Genomic DNA, 12,469 nt, shown 5'->3' with positions numbered 1-12,469 from the left:
AATCTTAACTATTTCTTGGACACAGCTTCTCATCTATCTTAGAGAACATCTTAAAGCAGAGTTTCTCTCATCTTTTGAAATTATTCTTGTTTCCTGGGAATACAAAATGTGCCAAATATAGTTTACTTTTTCCTGCTGAAAGCAAGATTTATATATACCCAGGAGCCCTAGATCCATTTAATAAAGAATAAATATTACTTTAGACAAGTTCTAGTTTATGTGTTGCTTATGATAGTTTGTGGGCAATTGCTGCTGCTGCTGTGGTAATACTTTCGGGTGCAGTTGTGCTGGAAGAGATATGTATTGTCAAGTTTATAATTTTACTTTCTCCCATTCCCAATTTAGCATAATAAAGTAGTATTTTATTCAAAATCATATATTCAAAGTAGTATTGTAGGTTAAGGAAAAATGTAGGGAAAGGACATATTCTGGAAGGTTAAATTTAATGAGGATCTCTGGGCTGCTAGTACTTGTCTTTGTCATCTTGAGCTGCTATAACAAAATACCAAAGCCTGGATGGCTTAACAATAAACATTTATTTCTCACAGTTCTGGAGGCTGGGAAGTCTGAGATTAGGGTACCAGCATAGTGGTGGGGGACAAAAAGTTCAGTTCATGACAGTAGAGTAAGTGAAGTCGGGGCTCTGATGGTGTCTTTATCACAGAATGTCACACTTTCATTTGCATTAACAAACCTATTTTCTCTCAACTATGAAAATTTTAAGATTTAATTAACAGCTCCATCACCTCTTTCTCAACTCCAAAACAAGGGTTTTTATGTCTTTACATACAATGTACATACATTGTATACAATAAAAGGTTTTGTTTATTGGTCACACTGTCTTTTACCATTTTACACTCAATTTACTCAGAACAGAGAACTATCGAGGGCAGAGCTTACCTCAAGCATATAACTGCCATTTAAAATATAATATCCAGGAAAAGAGAAAAATGAGAGCATATTCATCAATTTTTTTTCACTTGTAAACTCGTATTTTAAATTCTTCTTTGGAATAAAACAGGCTCTCCAGCTGTTTATAAGGGGATTTCTGGGTTGTAAAAACTACATGTTTTTGCACTGTATTCCCCCATTCGAGCTTGGCTGCCACAATCAGACAGAAAGTGTGAGGACAGTTTTTCCTTATCTCTGCACTGGAACGTTATCAGCAGACAGTAATTGCTCCAAGTCTGTCAGATAGATGCATTACATTTTTATTAGGTATAATGATTATTCTGTTAGGGTTTAGCTAATTTTTTTTTGTTTAAATGAATAAAAATAAATTGAATAATTTCACATGGCACACTGATTAGTGATATCAAGATACTTATGGAAGTTTCTACTAACTGTTTTTGGGTACCGCTTTCACAATTTCCTTTTCTCCTTGCTTCATCTCCCAGAGTGAATCAAAGGAAACCTCAATCTTTAAACAGACTTCTTCTTTTGAGTTAAGTATTTTATATTAGGAACTTAAAATCCCACCAGAACAGTAAGATGGATGTTTAATCTCAAGAATTCCTGAATATATTCTTTTATCCACAGAAATATATTCTGGGGGAAAAAATATGAGACATCTGTTTCTCCCAAACACAGTGCAACAAGAGAGTTAACACACAATGCAGCAAGAAGAACTCCATGATAAACGTGAGTACTCCTCTCTTTTCAATTTTATAGATGCAGGTAAAATTATGACTAAGATTTTAAAATAGAATTGATAGTTGTAGTTGTTAAGATTGAATATGAAGATATGGGGAGGGGAAGGTGGAAGAAAATGAGAATAACTTTGATGAAGAGAAAGGCCATAGATAGAATCAAATACATTGGGCAACAGAAACTTCTTTGTAAAACATAAATTGGGCCAAAAGAGGAGTTAAAGTGTATAAAATAAAAACAAGATAGAAAGAGAGTAACTTGGGAATATTCTTTAAAGGGAAGGGAGAGAAGAAAGATATAAAAAACCCACTGATTCAGGCTCATGGTGTTCCTGAGTCTCTAACTTTAACCCACTTTATGTTTTACTGAAGTGAATGGATTTGTAGTATGAGAATCTTAAATAATATTTTGAGAAATAAATAGAACATATGCAGAATCTTAAAATTAATTTTAAAATTAATGTTTCACTTTATTTCATCATCCACCATGGCAAACCTCAATGGACCCACAATGAACAACGGTACTGAAGAAAACCATTTTTATGTAACAATATGTCTTGAGATTTTTAGTGCAATGCATACTCATTACATGAGTATTTTATTTATTTTTTATGATTTTATTTATTTATTTTTAAAGAGAGTGGAAGGGAGGGAGAAAGAGAGGGAGAGAAACATTAATGTGCAAGAGAAACATCAATTAGTTGCCTCTCACACACCCCTAACTGGGGACCTGGCCTGCAACCCAGGCATGTTCCCTGACTGGGAATCAAACCGCAACTTTTCAGTTGCAGGTGAGCACTGTATCTGCTGAGCCACACCAGCCAGGGATATATCTGATTATTTTAATTGCCTTATAGAATTTCATAATATGGATTCTCCATAATTTAAAATCTCTGTTATTGACAATAATATGCAAATACTAGATTTCAGTATTTTATTGTATTTTCAAAGTACTCTAATGAATACCTTTTAATATAAATAAATTCAGTTATATCTATAGGATAAATCTCTAGAAAAGAAATTGTGGCACTTTTTAAAGTATATGATTGTCTAACCACTGTACTGTATACCTGAAAATAATACAAAATGATATTGAATATAAACTATAATATAATTAAAAAGTAAAATAAAAAAGAAAAAAGAAATTGTGGCAAATATAACACATTTAAAAACTGATAAATGCTGCTAACTTGATCTGTGTAAATGGCTTTCTAATTTGTAGTTCAGCAGCAGCATTTATTTTCTCACTTAGAGTGTTATATTTTTAATTTACTTTTTAAAATCTGATTTGTGAAAAATCATACCATAATAATTTAGTTTACATTTCTCTGATCATATTCTTATTTGTTTAATGACCATTTATAATTTCAACAAATTAAATTTTCATCAAACATTCTGTTCAAATTTTTGCTGTTTTTTAATTGATTTTTAAAATTTTTTATACATTCTGGATATTAATATTGTGACATGATTTTCCTTCCAGGTATTCCTTCTGTTTTAACATTGTTATAGAGAAGTTTTAACTTTTGTGTACCCAAATTATCAATTTTTTATGACTTTCGAGTTCCTTATAAAACACTTTTCTTACTCAAAAAATGTTTACATATTTCTTATTTATTTATTACTAAGCTCTAAAATTGATTTTTTTCCAGAGAAGATCTTTACAGTCTCTACTATATCTAAAATATTTTGGATAATCTCATATTTAGTTTGCTCCTTGGGAGAATTAGTTTCCCTAGCTCTTGGGGCTGAGAAGAAGATAGCCTATTTATCCTTCTTTTTACCCTTGTAGAAAGTGGCCAGCATTTCCAGAGAATCCCTTGGGTCATTGCTATTGTTTTCATCTCACTCCTCAGTGCCTTCTTTATTGCAAGTTGTTTGGGTAAGTTGTTAACAAAAGTGGTGCTCTCCTTGAATTATTTCCCCCTCAAATTTCATAAAGTTGCTCTAAACTTTTTATCTTGATTTCCCCCAACATATCAACCTATAATGCTTTCAGTGTCTTTGATTTAAAAATCAGAGCTACGTACTAGATTTGCTATTCTTTGGTGATGCTGCTTTGTGTCAGGGAATGAAGGATGGAATTTAGACCCTTTTCTATGCATGTGAAGGTTGGTGACTGTAGTAAATCACCCACCATTTTGGACTAGGATTACAAAGTGCTGCCTCAGATGAGCAAAGAGCAACCAGCAAAACCCACATTTCATATGGACTTCAGTCTAGCTTTGAAAAGAAAAATAGTTGGAAGACTTGTTCTTTTTGATATCAAGACCTTGTATCAGGTTATTATAATTAAAGTAATATAATATAGGTGCAAGTGTAGGCAAGTAGACTAGAGGAAAATAATACAGAGCTTAGTTATAGATTCTGCATGTATAAACTTTTTATATAAAACAGAAGGGGATATTGTAGAGTTGTATGGAAAGGACAGGTTTGTTCAGTTAATGGTGTAGAGACCGTTGGTTATCTATATTTTAAAAATAAAATTGGTCTCCAGTCTCATATCATATGCAAAAACCAACCCAATGTGGATTATTGGCCAAAATGTGAAAAGCAAATCAATAGCACTTGTTAGAAGATAAATGGAGAACATCTTCATGACTTTGACCAAGGAATAGTTTTTTAAACAAGTCACAAAATGTGCTAGTCAATAAAAACATATTGGCAAATTATACTACATTAAAGTAAAAATTACTGTACAATAAAAATATCACTGACTGAAACAGAAAGCCATAGGAGATGTTTGTAATGCATATAATTAATAAAAGATAAGTGCACAGAATATATAAACAACTCTTTAAGATCAAGAAGAAAAATACTGAGAATACCACAGAAAAACCGGCACACTTTCAAATAGGCACTATAGAAAAGAAAAATGAAGCACCCAATAAACATGAAAATTAAAAATATTTTAAAAAGTCAACCATTAAATTTACAATGAGATGCCATTGCAACATGACAGTATGGCAATAATTAAAAAGTCTGGCGCTGCCTTTCAGCCAGAACTTCCATCTTCCAAAATGATTAACAGACAGAGAAAGGAGAGAGGCACTGCTATATGTTCTCCAGGCCTTTTAGAAAAGATGGAGTTATTCCTTTGACCACATACACGCAAATCTACAAGAAAGGTGATATAGATATCAAAGGAATGGGCACTGTTCAAAAATAAATGTCCCGCAAATGCTCCCATGGCAAAACTGGAAGAGTCTACAATGTCACCCAGCATGCAGTGGACATGTTGTAAACAAGTTATGGATGAGATTCCTGCCAAGATAATTAATGTAGATGTTGAGCATATTAAGTACTCTTAAGAACTGAGATAGCTTCCTGAAAATGTGTGAAACAAAATGATCAGAAAAAGAAGGAAGCCAAAGAGAAAGGTACCTGGGTTCAGCTGAAGTGCCAGCCTGCCCCACCCAGAGAAACACACTTTTTGAGAACCAAGGGAAAGGAGCCTGAGCTGCTGGAACCCATTCTCTATAAATTCGTAGCATAAATGTAAAAAATAAAATAAAATGAAATACCTTTTAATTGTCAAAAAAAAAGTATGGCACTATCAAATATTAATAATGATATGCAGCAACTGGACCGCCAATGAATTGCTGCCAGTAGGAGTGTAAAGAAGTGGAGTACACTCATTTTGGAAAAGTTTGCCACTATCACAGTTGACAATATGTATATACTATTACCAGTTGACAATATGTATATACTATTATCAGCAATTCCACTCCTAGGCATAGACCCTGCAGAATTGTATGCTTATGTGCTCTAGAATGATGCATGGTGAAAAATGCTCAGAGCAACATAACTCACAATAAGCCAACACTGGAAGCAATGCAAATATCGACCAGAAGAAAAATAGATAAATACCTGTCAGGGCATAAAGATAATAGATCACTTTACAATGATAAAAATGGGTGAATTATAGTTGCATGTAGCAGCATAGATAAATTTCAGGCAACACTGAGCAGAAAACAGAAACAAAAGAAGGCATATTGTATGACTCCATTTATATAAGGTTTGAAAGCAGGCAAATCTGATCTATATGGTTTAGAGCTATGTTATTAAGGGGTAAACTTGTAAAGCAAGGCACAATGTGATTACTTTAAAAGCCATGGCAGAGTTACCTTGAAGAGAGAGGGATAGGTAGCACCTGGGGTGTAAAGGCCTCCTAGTGTGTTGTCAATGTGTTTCTTGAGCTGGGTAGTTACCTGGAGTGTTCACTTTACAATCCATTGATACCTTGTACATTTATATTTTTCACTTCTCTACATTTGGTTATATTTCATAGTAAAAATATTCAAAAGATAAATATATATTGGATTATAAACTTTTGTAGAAATATTCCAGTGTTCACTAAAAATTTCCACTCTTACACAAATTCTGACAGAAAACTATGCTTAAAATCATATGCACATAAAGGTTATAAAACTACCCCCATGAAGCACAGAATGGACAATATGATAATAAAAATATTAAGTTCAACAATTTCAACCATTTCACCTGGGGTTGCAACAAAGGAACTGTATAGGAAGAAAAGGGAAGGTGGGGGTCCTAACTATTAGCGTAAGAGAAAGGTTAGAGCCATCAGTTCCCATTTCCCAAATTAAGTGGTTATGTAGGGAAAGGAAACTAATTTTGTTCCTCCTTGACAGTGACTCATAACAACGTTCTACGCTGTGAGAGAAGCATGGGAGGGTTCAAGTTACCAGGGCACCGCACGTACCTGACATGCATCAAAGAAGAATCAGAACTGAAGGGAACAGGTAGCAAAGTAGCATAAGAGAATTGCTTTCTCTTTTCCATTTCCACTGAACTTCCTAATATGATTTAAGGTATATCTGTAGTAAAGCAGAAGAGATTAAAATAACATAAGGTGAGAATCCGGCACAAGCGTGAACATCAGTCATTGAGATAGAACTGTTTCTCATGACTGTAATCAGTCGAATAACTGGAGAATATAACAACACATTTATGGGTCTTTTTTGGCATCCAAAACATAATTTAATTCCCTTTCTTTTGATTCAGATATGTCATAAGGACAATTTCCTCCTACAATGGTCTTTGTCTCTTTTGTTATTCTGGAATTTGTAAAGTCTCATTCAGGAGAACGGGGAAATGCTTCAGAGTTTTAGCAAGTTCTTTGCCCCCTTCAGATATAATGTCCTGTAAAAGACTTTCTTATGGAAATACTTTAAATGTGAATGTAAATAGATATAGAGATGTTGAAAAATAATCATCCCTTCTAAGAGAATATGTTGTCATTTTCCTTTAGTCATTACACGATTCCAATACTTTTGTTTAGAAGATGTTTAGAAATGTAATTAAGAATATTTTAAAAGGGGCAACGCCGTGATTTTGGTAATCTTGGTATTATTCCCATAAATGATAACTGGATACAAGGTAGTAGAATAATTATGCAATCTGTTATAAATGAATACTTCTTTGTAACTAATTTTCATTTCAATATTCTTGTGAGGAGGCACCTGGAATTGTTGTCCTGTTGGTTGGAGAGCCTTCCAGTCCAACTGCTATTTTCCTTTTAATGACAACAAGACGTGGGCGGAGAGCGAAAGGAACTGTTCAGGGCTGGGGGCTCACCTGGCCACCATCAACACAGAAGCTGAGCAGGTACGTTGGGAAGCACCCATCAGTTTCCCTGCTGGTTTGAATCTCTCTGAAGAGAAAGAGGACTTCTGCTCTGCTCTGCCTCTGTGTCTTTGCTTCATCTCTTCCATCTGCTTGGAAAACATTTTCTTCCTCTTATTCTCTTCATATTACCAACCTCTTCAGGTCTTTCCAGATTTCAGTCATGCATTATTTCCTCCAGAAAACTACCTTGACTCATCTTCCCTACTCCACCCTCCCTATTCTACATTGGAGGTACTTCTGTGGTACTCTATGCCCTGTGTGGTCATGGCACTTACTTTAGCGCCCTGCAGTTGTCAGTTTAATACTCCATCTACTCCCACAGGTCCTACTTTGTAGAGGGCTGGCGCTATGCCTTACTCATTTTTGCATCTCCAGTGCCTTGCACAGTGCTAGGCATTCTGGCTGTGTCTTAATAATTCTTTGGTGAGTAAGTAAATAAGTGAATAGTTTAATCGAGACTGAAATAGCTACAGGATAAAGCACAGGAAAAATAATTCAGATGTATGGTTATAATTCTAAATAAGAAAATAATTTAAATTATATTTTATTGATAATGTTATTACAACTGTCCCAATTTTTTTCCTTTGCTCCCTTCTGCTCAGTATGCCCCTTCCTTCCAGCAATCCCACCCCCCTTAGTTCATGTCCATGGGTCATATCTGTATGTTCTTTGGCTTTTCCCTTTCTTATACTATTCTTATCCCCTTGTGTATTTTGTACCTACCAATTATGCTTCTTAATTCCTGCATCATTTCCCCGTTTCTCCCTTTTTCCCCTCTCAGCTGATAATCCTGCAAATGATCCTCATACCTATGATTCCGTTCCTATTCTAGTTGTTTGCTTAGTTTGTTTTTGTTTTTATTTTTTACATCCAGTTGTTGATAGTTGTGGGTTTGTTATCATTTTAATGTTCATAGTTTTGATCGTCTTCTTTTTCTTAAATAAGTCCCTTTAACATTTCATGTAATAGTGGCTTGGTGATGATGAACTCCTTTAGCTTTACCTTGTCTGGGAAGCACTTCATCTGCCCTTCCATTCTAAATGATAGCTTTGCTGGATAGAGTAATCTTGGTTGTAGGTCCCTGCTTTTCATCACTTTTAATACTTCTTGCCAGTCCCTCTACCTCCAAAGGGGTCCCTATAAGATTCTCAGCTGATTTTGCAAAAAAACCTTGCAGGCAAGAAGGGAATGGCAAGAAGTAAGTAAGAAAATCAACATAAAAAATGAAATTTATTGCCTCATGTAATATATTTCCATATATATATATATACCATGACTCACAGTCTACTTTTTTATTTTTTATTTTTTAAATTTTATTTGTTTTTCTCCCTCCCTTCCCCTCTCTACATAATAAATAAAACATTAAAAAAAAAACAAAGTGGGGGGGAGCAGTCATTAAGGTTGAATGGAGCAGACACAGTGAACCACACAGGCCCACATCCTGAACAAGGACAATGAGGCCATTAGTCTTGGGTTTCTTTTTTTGTTTTTTTAAGATTTTATTTTTAGAGAGGGGAAGGGTGGAAGACAGAGAGAAACATCAATGTGTGGTTGTCTCTCGTGTGCCCCCAACTGGGGACCTGGTTCATAATCCAAGCATGTGCCCTCACCGGGAATTGACCCAGGGTCTGTTTGGTTTGAAGGCTGGTGCTCACTCCACTGAGCCACACCAGCCAGGACTAGACTTGGGTTTTAATGAACTTTGTTGAGTCATGGGTCACAGGCAGGGATGCCAGTGGGGAAGGTGATTCTCCCCCTAGCATATTCTTTTACTGTCCATGACTTTCATCACATTTACAACACAGCTGTGGTAAGGTAAGGAGGCACTCTGACCTTGTCCCCACACTGCAGGCTGAGAAGTCACCACAAGATAGACTCCATGCCCATTGCATAAGGCATGGGGGTCCACCAAGGTCCTGGTGGAGATCTTCTGACCTTGAAGTCCAGGCCCTCCTGCCTCCCTCCAGCACCCATGAGTAGAGGGTAAGGGCAGGCCAGCTCACCTCTCCAGCCTCACCATCTAGCGGGCCTGGTCCACACCTGTGCTAAACAGCCAGCGTCAGTCCCACTTCAAAGCCCTTGCAGACTTAATACTGTTCTCTGGGGCTGGACAGTTCTTCCCAGAGAATCTGTCCCTTGTGACTTCTGATCCTTGGGGTCTGGCTGCTCAGGTATCAACCATGGCACCCCCCCCTTCCCTTTCTTTTCCAGGCTCCAGGCTGTACAAGCCTTCATTTATTTACCAAGGCTCACCCTGGGGCAGGTGGGCCTGGGGCAGGAGGAGGGGGTGAAAGAGCATCCAATCAGGCTGTCTTCACCTTCTACAGGGACCCAGGTTCCCACGATGGGTAGAGGTGGACGCCAAGGCCGGGTCGGGTCTGCTCCCCTACTCAACTCGCGAGCCCTATTCCTGCTTGTCCTTGTGTTAGGGGTATAAAGCCTCTTCCTCCCGGGGTCGCAAGAGGTGTTAAGCCGAGCGCAAGCTCTGGCTGCAGACTTGCCCTTCGCACTCTTCATTGCTGCGCACTATCTCCAGCTTCGCTACGCGTGCACCTACTTTTTTATTGGTCAACATGGTTTCCTGGAGGATTCTGCTTTCATGGCCTTGCAATCTACAGGCTGACTAAATAAAATGGGATTTAATGAAATATGCAAACAATTAAGGAAGACAATTTTTGAAACAAAAATTCCTGATAATCTGATTCTATGAAGCATTTGTCAAGTGATTTGCAAGTACCATCTCAGTTAATCTTCACAATAACTCTATGAAGTAATGTAGTTGTCTCTTTTGAAAATAAGAAAACTAGGGTTCAGTGAGATGAAGCACTTAATAACATTACACAGTAAAGGGCAGAGGCAGGATATGAAAACGGATCCTTCTGATACCAACACTTTTGTGCTTAACTAGTAATCTATTCTACCTCTTTCCTCTTTTCCTCAAATAACATCTATCACAAAATAAATGCAAATATATTTGTAAGAATTTTCTTTTTTTTAATGCAGAAATTTATTATTCAGTATTTGGATAGACAATTTTCATATTTCCTGGGACTTCCACATGAGAATCCTGAAGGCCAGTGGCAAAGGGTGAAAAAGACACCATCTAACCCACATATGATGTGAGTATATTGACTAGGGTGAAAGAACTTTATAGACAAAGATGGGAGTAGGTAGCAAGTAGAATTCATTTTTGGGTGGAGGATACCAACATAAAAGTGCTACTCAGCACCATGTGTTGAGTAATCTCTATACTAGTATACTACCATACTTGTATTGGACAGTGAAGCTCTAAATTTTTCAATTAGGGACATTTAGGGGCATTTTCTCTGCCTTGTGCGTTGATACCCACCCCATGTGTGTGTATGTGTGTGTATTATATATATTCTTTTTTTTTTATTTCAGATTATTGTATAAGGGTATACCCAACAACCAACAGAAAGAAAATTGTGTTGTCCTTGTTAATGACCAAAACAAATGGACCTGGGATAATATTTCTTGTAATTTTGAGGCAAGTAGGATTTGTAAGAAACCTGGAAGAATACTTGCCTGAAAGTTATGAAGGGGTTCTTGTGATGAGGACAGAAAAGAAGAACCCATTAGTCCAGTGCAGAATGTACATACCTCATTGGGATAGAGAAAACATGCTAGATTATAGAACATTTTCAGTCATGATGGCTTTATTTATTTTGTTCAATTCATTCAAGATAATGTATTTTTGTGTGGTGTTTCAGTGGAAGGAATAATCTCTTCTATAAAAATCAGTCATCATTAACTTTGCTTTCTTGATAGTATGTTTAAAAATTTACTTTTCAATTGGTGTGCAATTATTAAATACTTAACAGAATGTCTTAAATTGTACAATGTCTTAGTTATTTCTTCCTCTGTCCCAAATCTTAACTCCTAAAATTTATTCACATTGTAAGGTATAAAAATGTCAAACACTCTATTGTACAACTGAAATGAATATAACAATTATAAGATTGCACACCAACCATACTTAAATTTAAAAAAATATTCAGAGGTGGGATATTCCAACTGATAATGATACATAATTTTTTATCTCAAATATCACAAACATTTTAAGGTTTTCAAAATAATTTTTAATTGGTCCTTTATTTTTAGATATTTTAATAGTATCAGTCATTAGATTGACATTTTGTAAGAAAAATATTTTCTGAGTGACAGTATAGAATAGTTCTGAATTACAGCATTGCACTGGTAGAAAGAAAATATCTATTGACCTTTAAAAATTTAATTTCTTACTCTATCTTAAATGTCTTCCCAAAGCAGGGAGTCTCAAGTTGACTTATTTATTTATTTAGTTATTTTTTTAGTGGAAAAATCACCTTAACAAAAGCCCTTCAGTTCTATAGCTGAGGAAATAAAAACCTTGGGAAGCCCAAGAGCTCACCTTTGCATTGTTAGCTAGTTCATGGGAGAGCCAGGCCTATGGCTCAGATCTAAGAGGTGAAAAGCACTCTCTTTGTTATTACAGGAAAGTTACTGTGGATGATTTGGCCTCTTGGCTAACAGATGGATAAAAGTTCCTAATTATTTGAAGTAACATTATATTGGTGTTTCTATATTTTTAATTTGAATAATTTTTCAATTCACTTATGTAAATTGTTAGCATGTTTCTTTGGAGCTATAGTTCAAACTAGCAAGGAAGTAATTGTTTTAACAACTGAAAATTATGCTTTTGTGATATATGTAGTATTAATTTTGGAACAGTCACATCCAATATCAGCAAAATGTAATGGTCTTTCTTAAAATTCTGAATTTGCTGATGTTTCCTGGATCTAAGCTAAAAAATTTCAAACAAGAGCTTTATAACCTAACTTTTTTATCACTATTTTTTTAAAAAGTACTTTGCAAATTAGTTATTTTCTGAGTTTGAATATTAGTGCTTGATTGATACAAACACATGTGTGTATGTGTCTGCATTTAAAGCTGATCGTTTTCACTAGTGCTAAGTAACTTTAATTGTGTTTGGTATCTTTCCTAAGTTACAAAATCTACAAAAACCTATTGAATTAACTTTATGTAAATGCTAATAGGCTTTGTACATTTAATATTATTCATTTTATTTGTATAAAATTGTGTAGTGGTAGGGATTCGGTGTCAATAAAATGTGACCCCTTTGTGATTTTATACATCTACCTGTATGT

The 12,469-nt window shown here is 35.5% G+C and overlaps 1 protein-coding gene across 2 annotated transcripts; it reads left to right on the top strand.

Moving 5' to 3' along the window:
• Positions 1 to 1,440: 1,440 nt before the first annotated feature.
• On the top strand, positions 1,441 to 12,452 carry CLEC4D (C-type lectin domain family 4 member D). Of its 2 annotated transcripts, none has more exons than XM_090275389.1 (6): positions 1,441 to 1,641; positions 3,442 to 3,531; positions 6,305 to 6,415; positions 7,132 to 7,280; positions 10,305 to 10,420; positions 10,704 to 12,452. In XM_090275389.1, exons 1-6 carry the CDS (start codon positions 1,614 to 1,616, stop codon positions 10,849 to 10,851), a joined length of 642 nt encoding a protein of 213 aa, XP_090131515.1. In that variant the 5' UTR covers positions 1,441 to 1,613; the 3' UTR covers positions 10,852 to 12,452. The 2 variants fall into 2 exon arrangements, with proteins under 2 accessions (XP_090131515.1, XP_090131514.1); XM_090275388.1 differs by having other exon boundaries at positions 7,129 to 7,280.
• The last annotated feature ends 17 nt before the right edge of the window (positions 12,453 to 12,469 follow it).

This window comes from Furipterus horrens, unplaced genomic scaffold (genome assembly GCF_987537825.1).
Source record: "Furipterus horrens unplaced genomic scaffold, mFurHor1.1.pri manual_scaffold_4, whole genome shotgun sequence".
Taxonomy (NCBI): domain Eukaryota; kingdom Metazoa; phylum Chordata; class Mammalia; order Chiroptera; family Furipteridae; genus Furipterus; species Furipterus horrens.
Note: the sequence above shows the minus strand (reverse complement) of the source record. Positions and strands in the feature narration are given on the sequence as shown.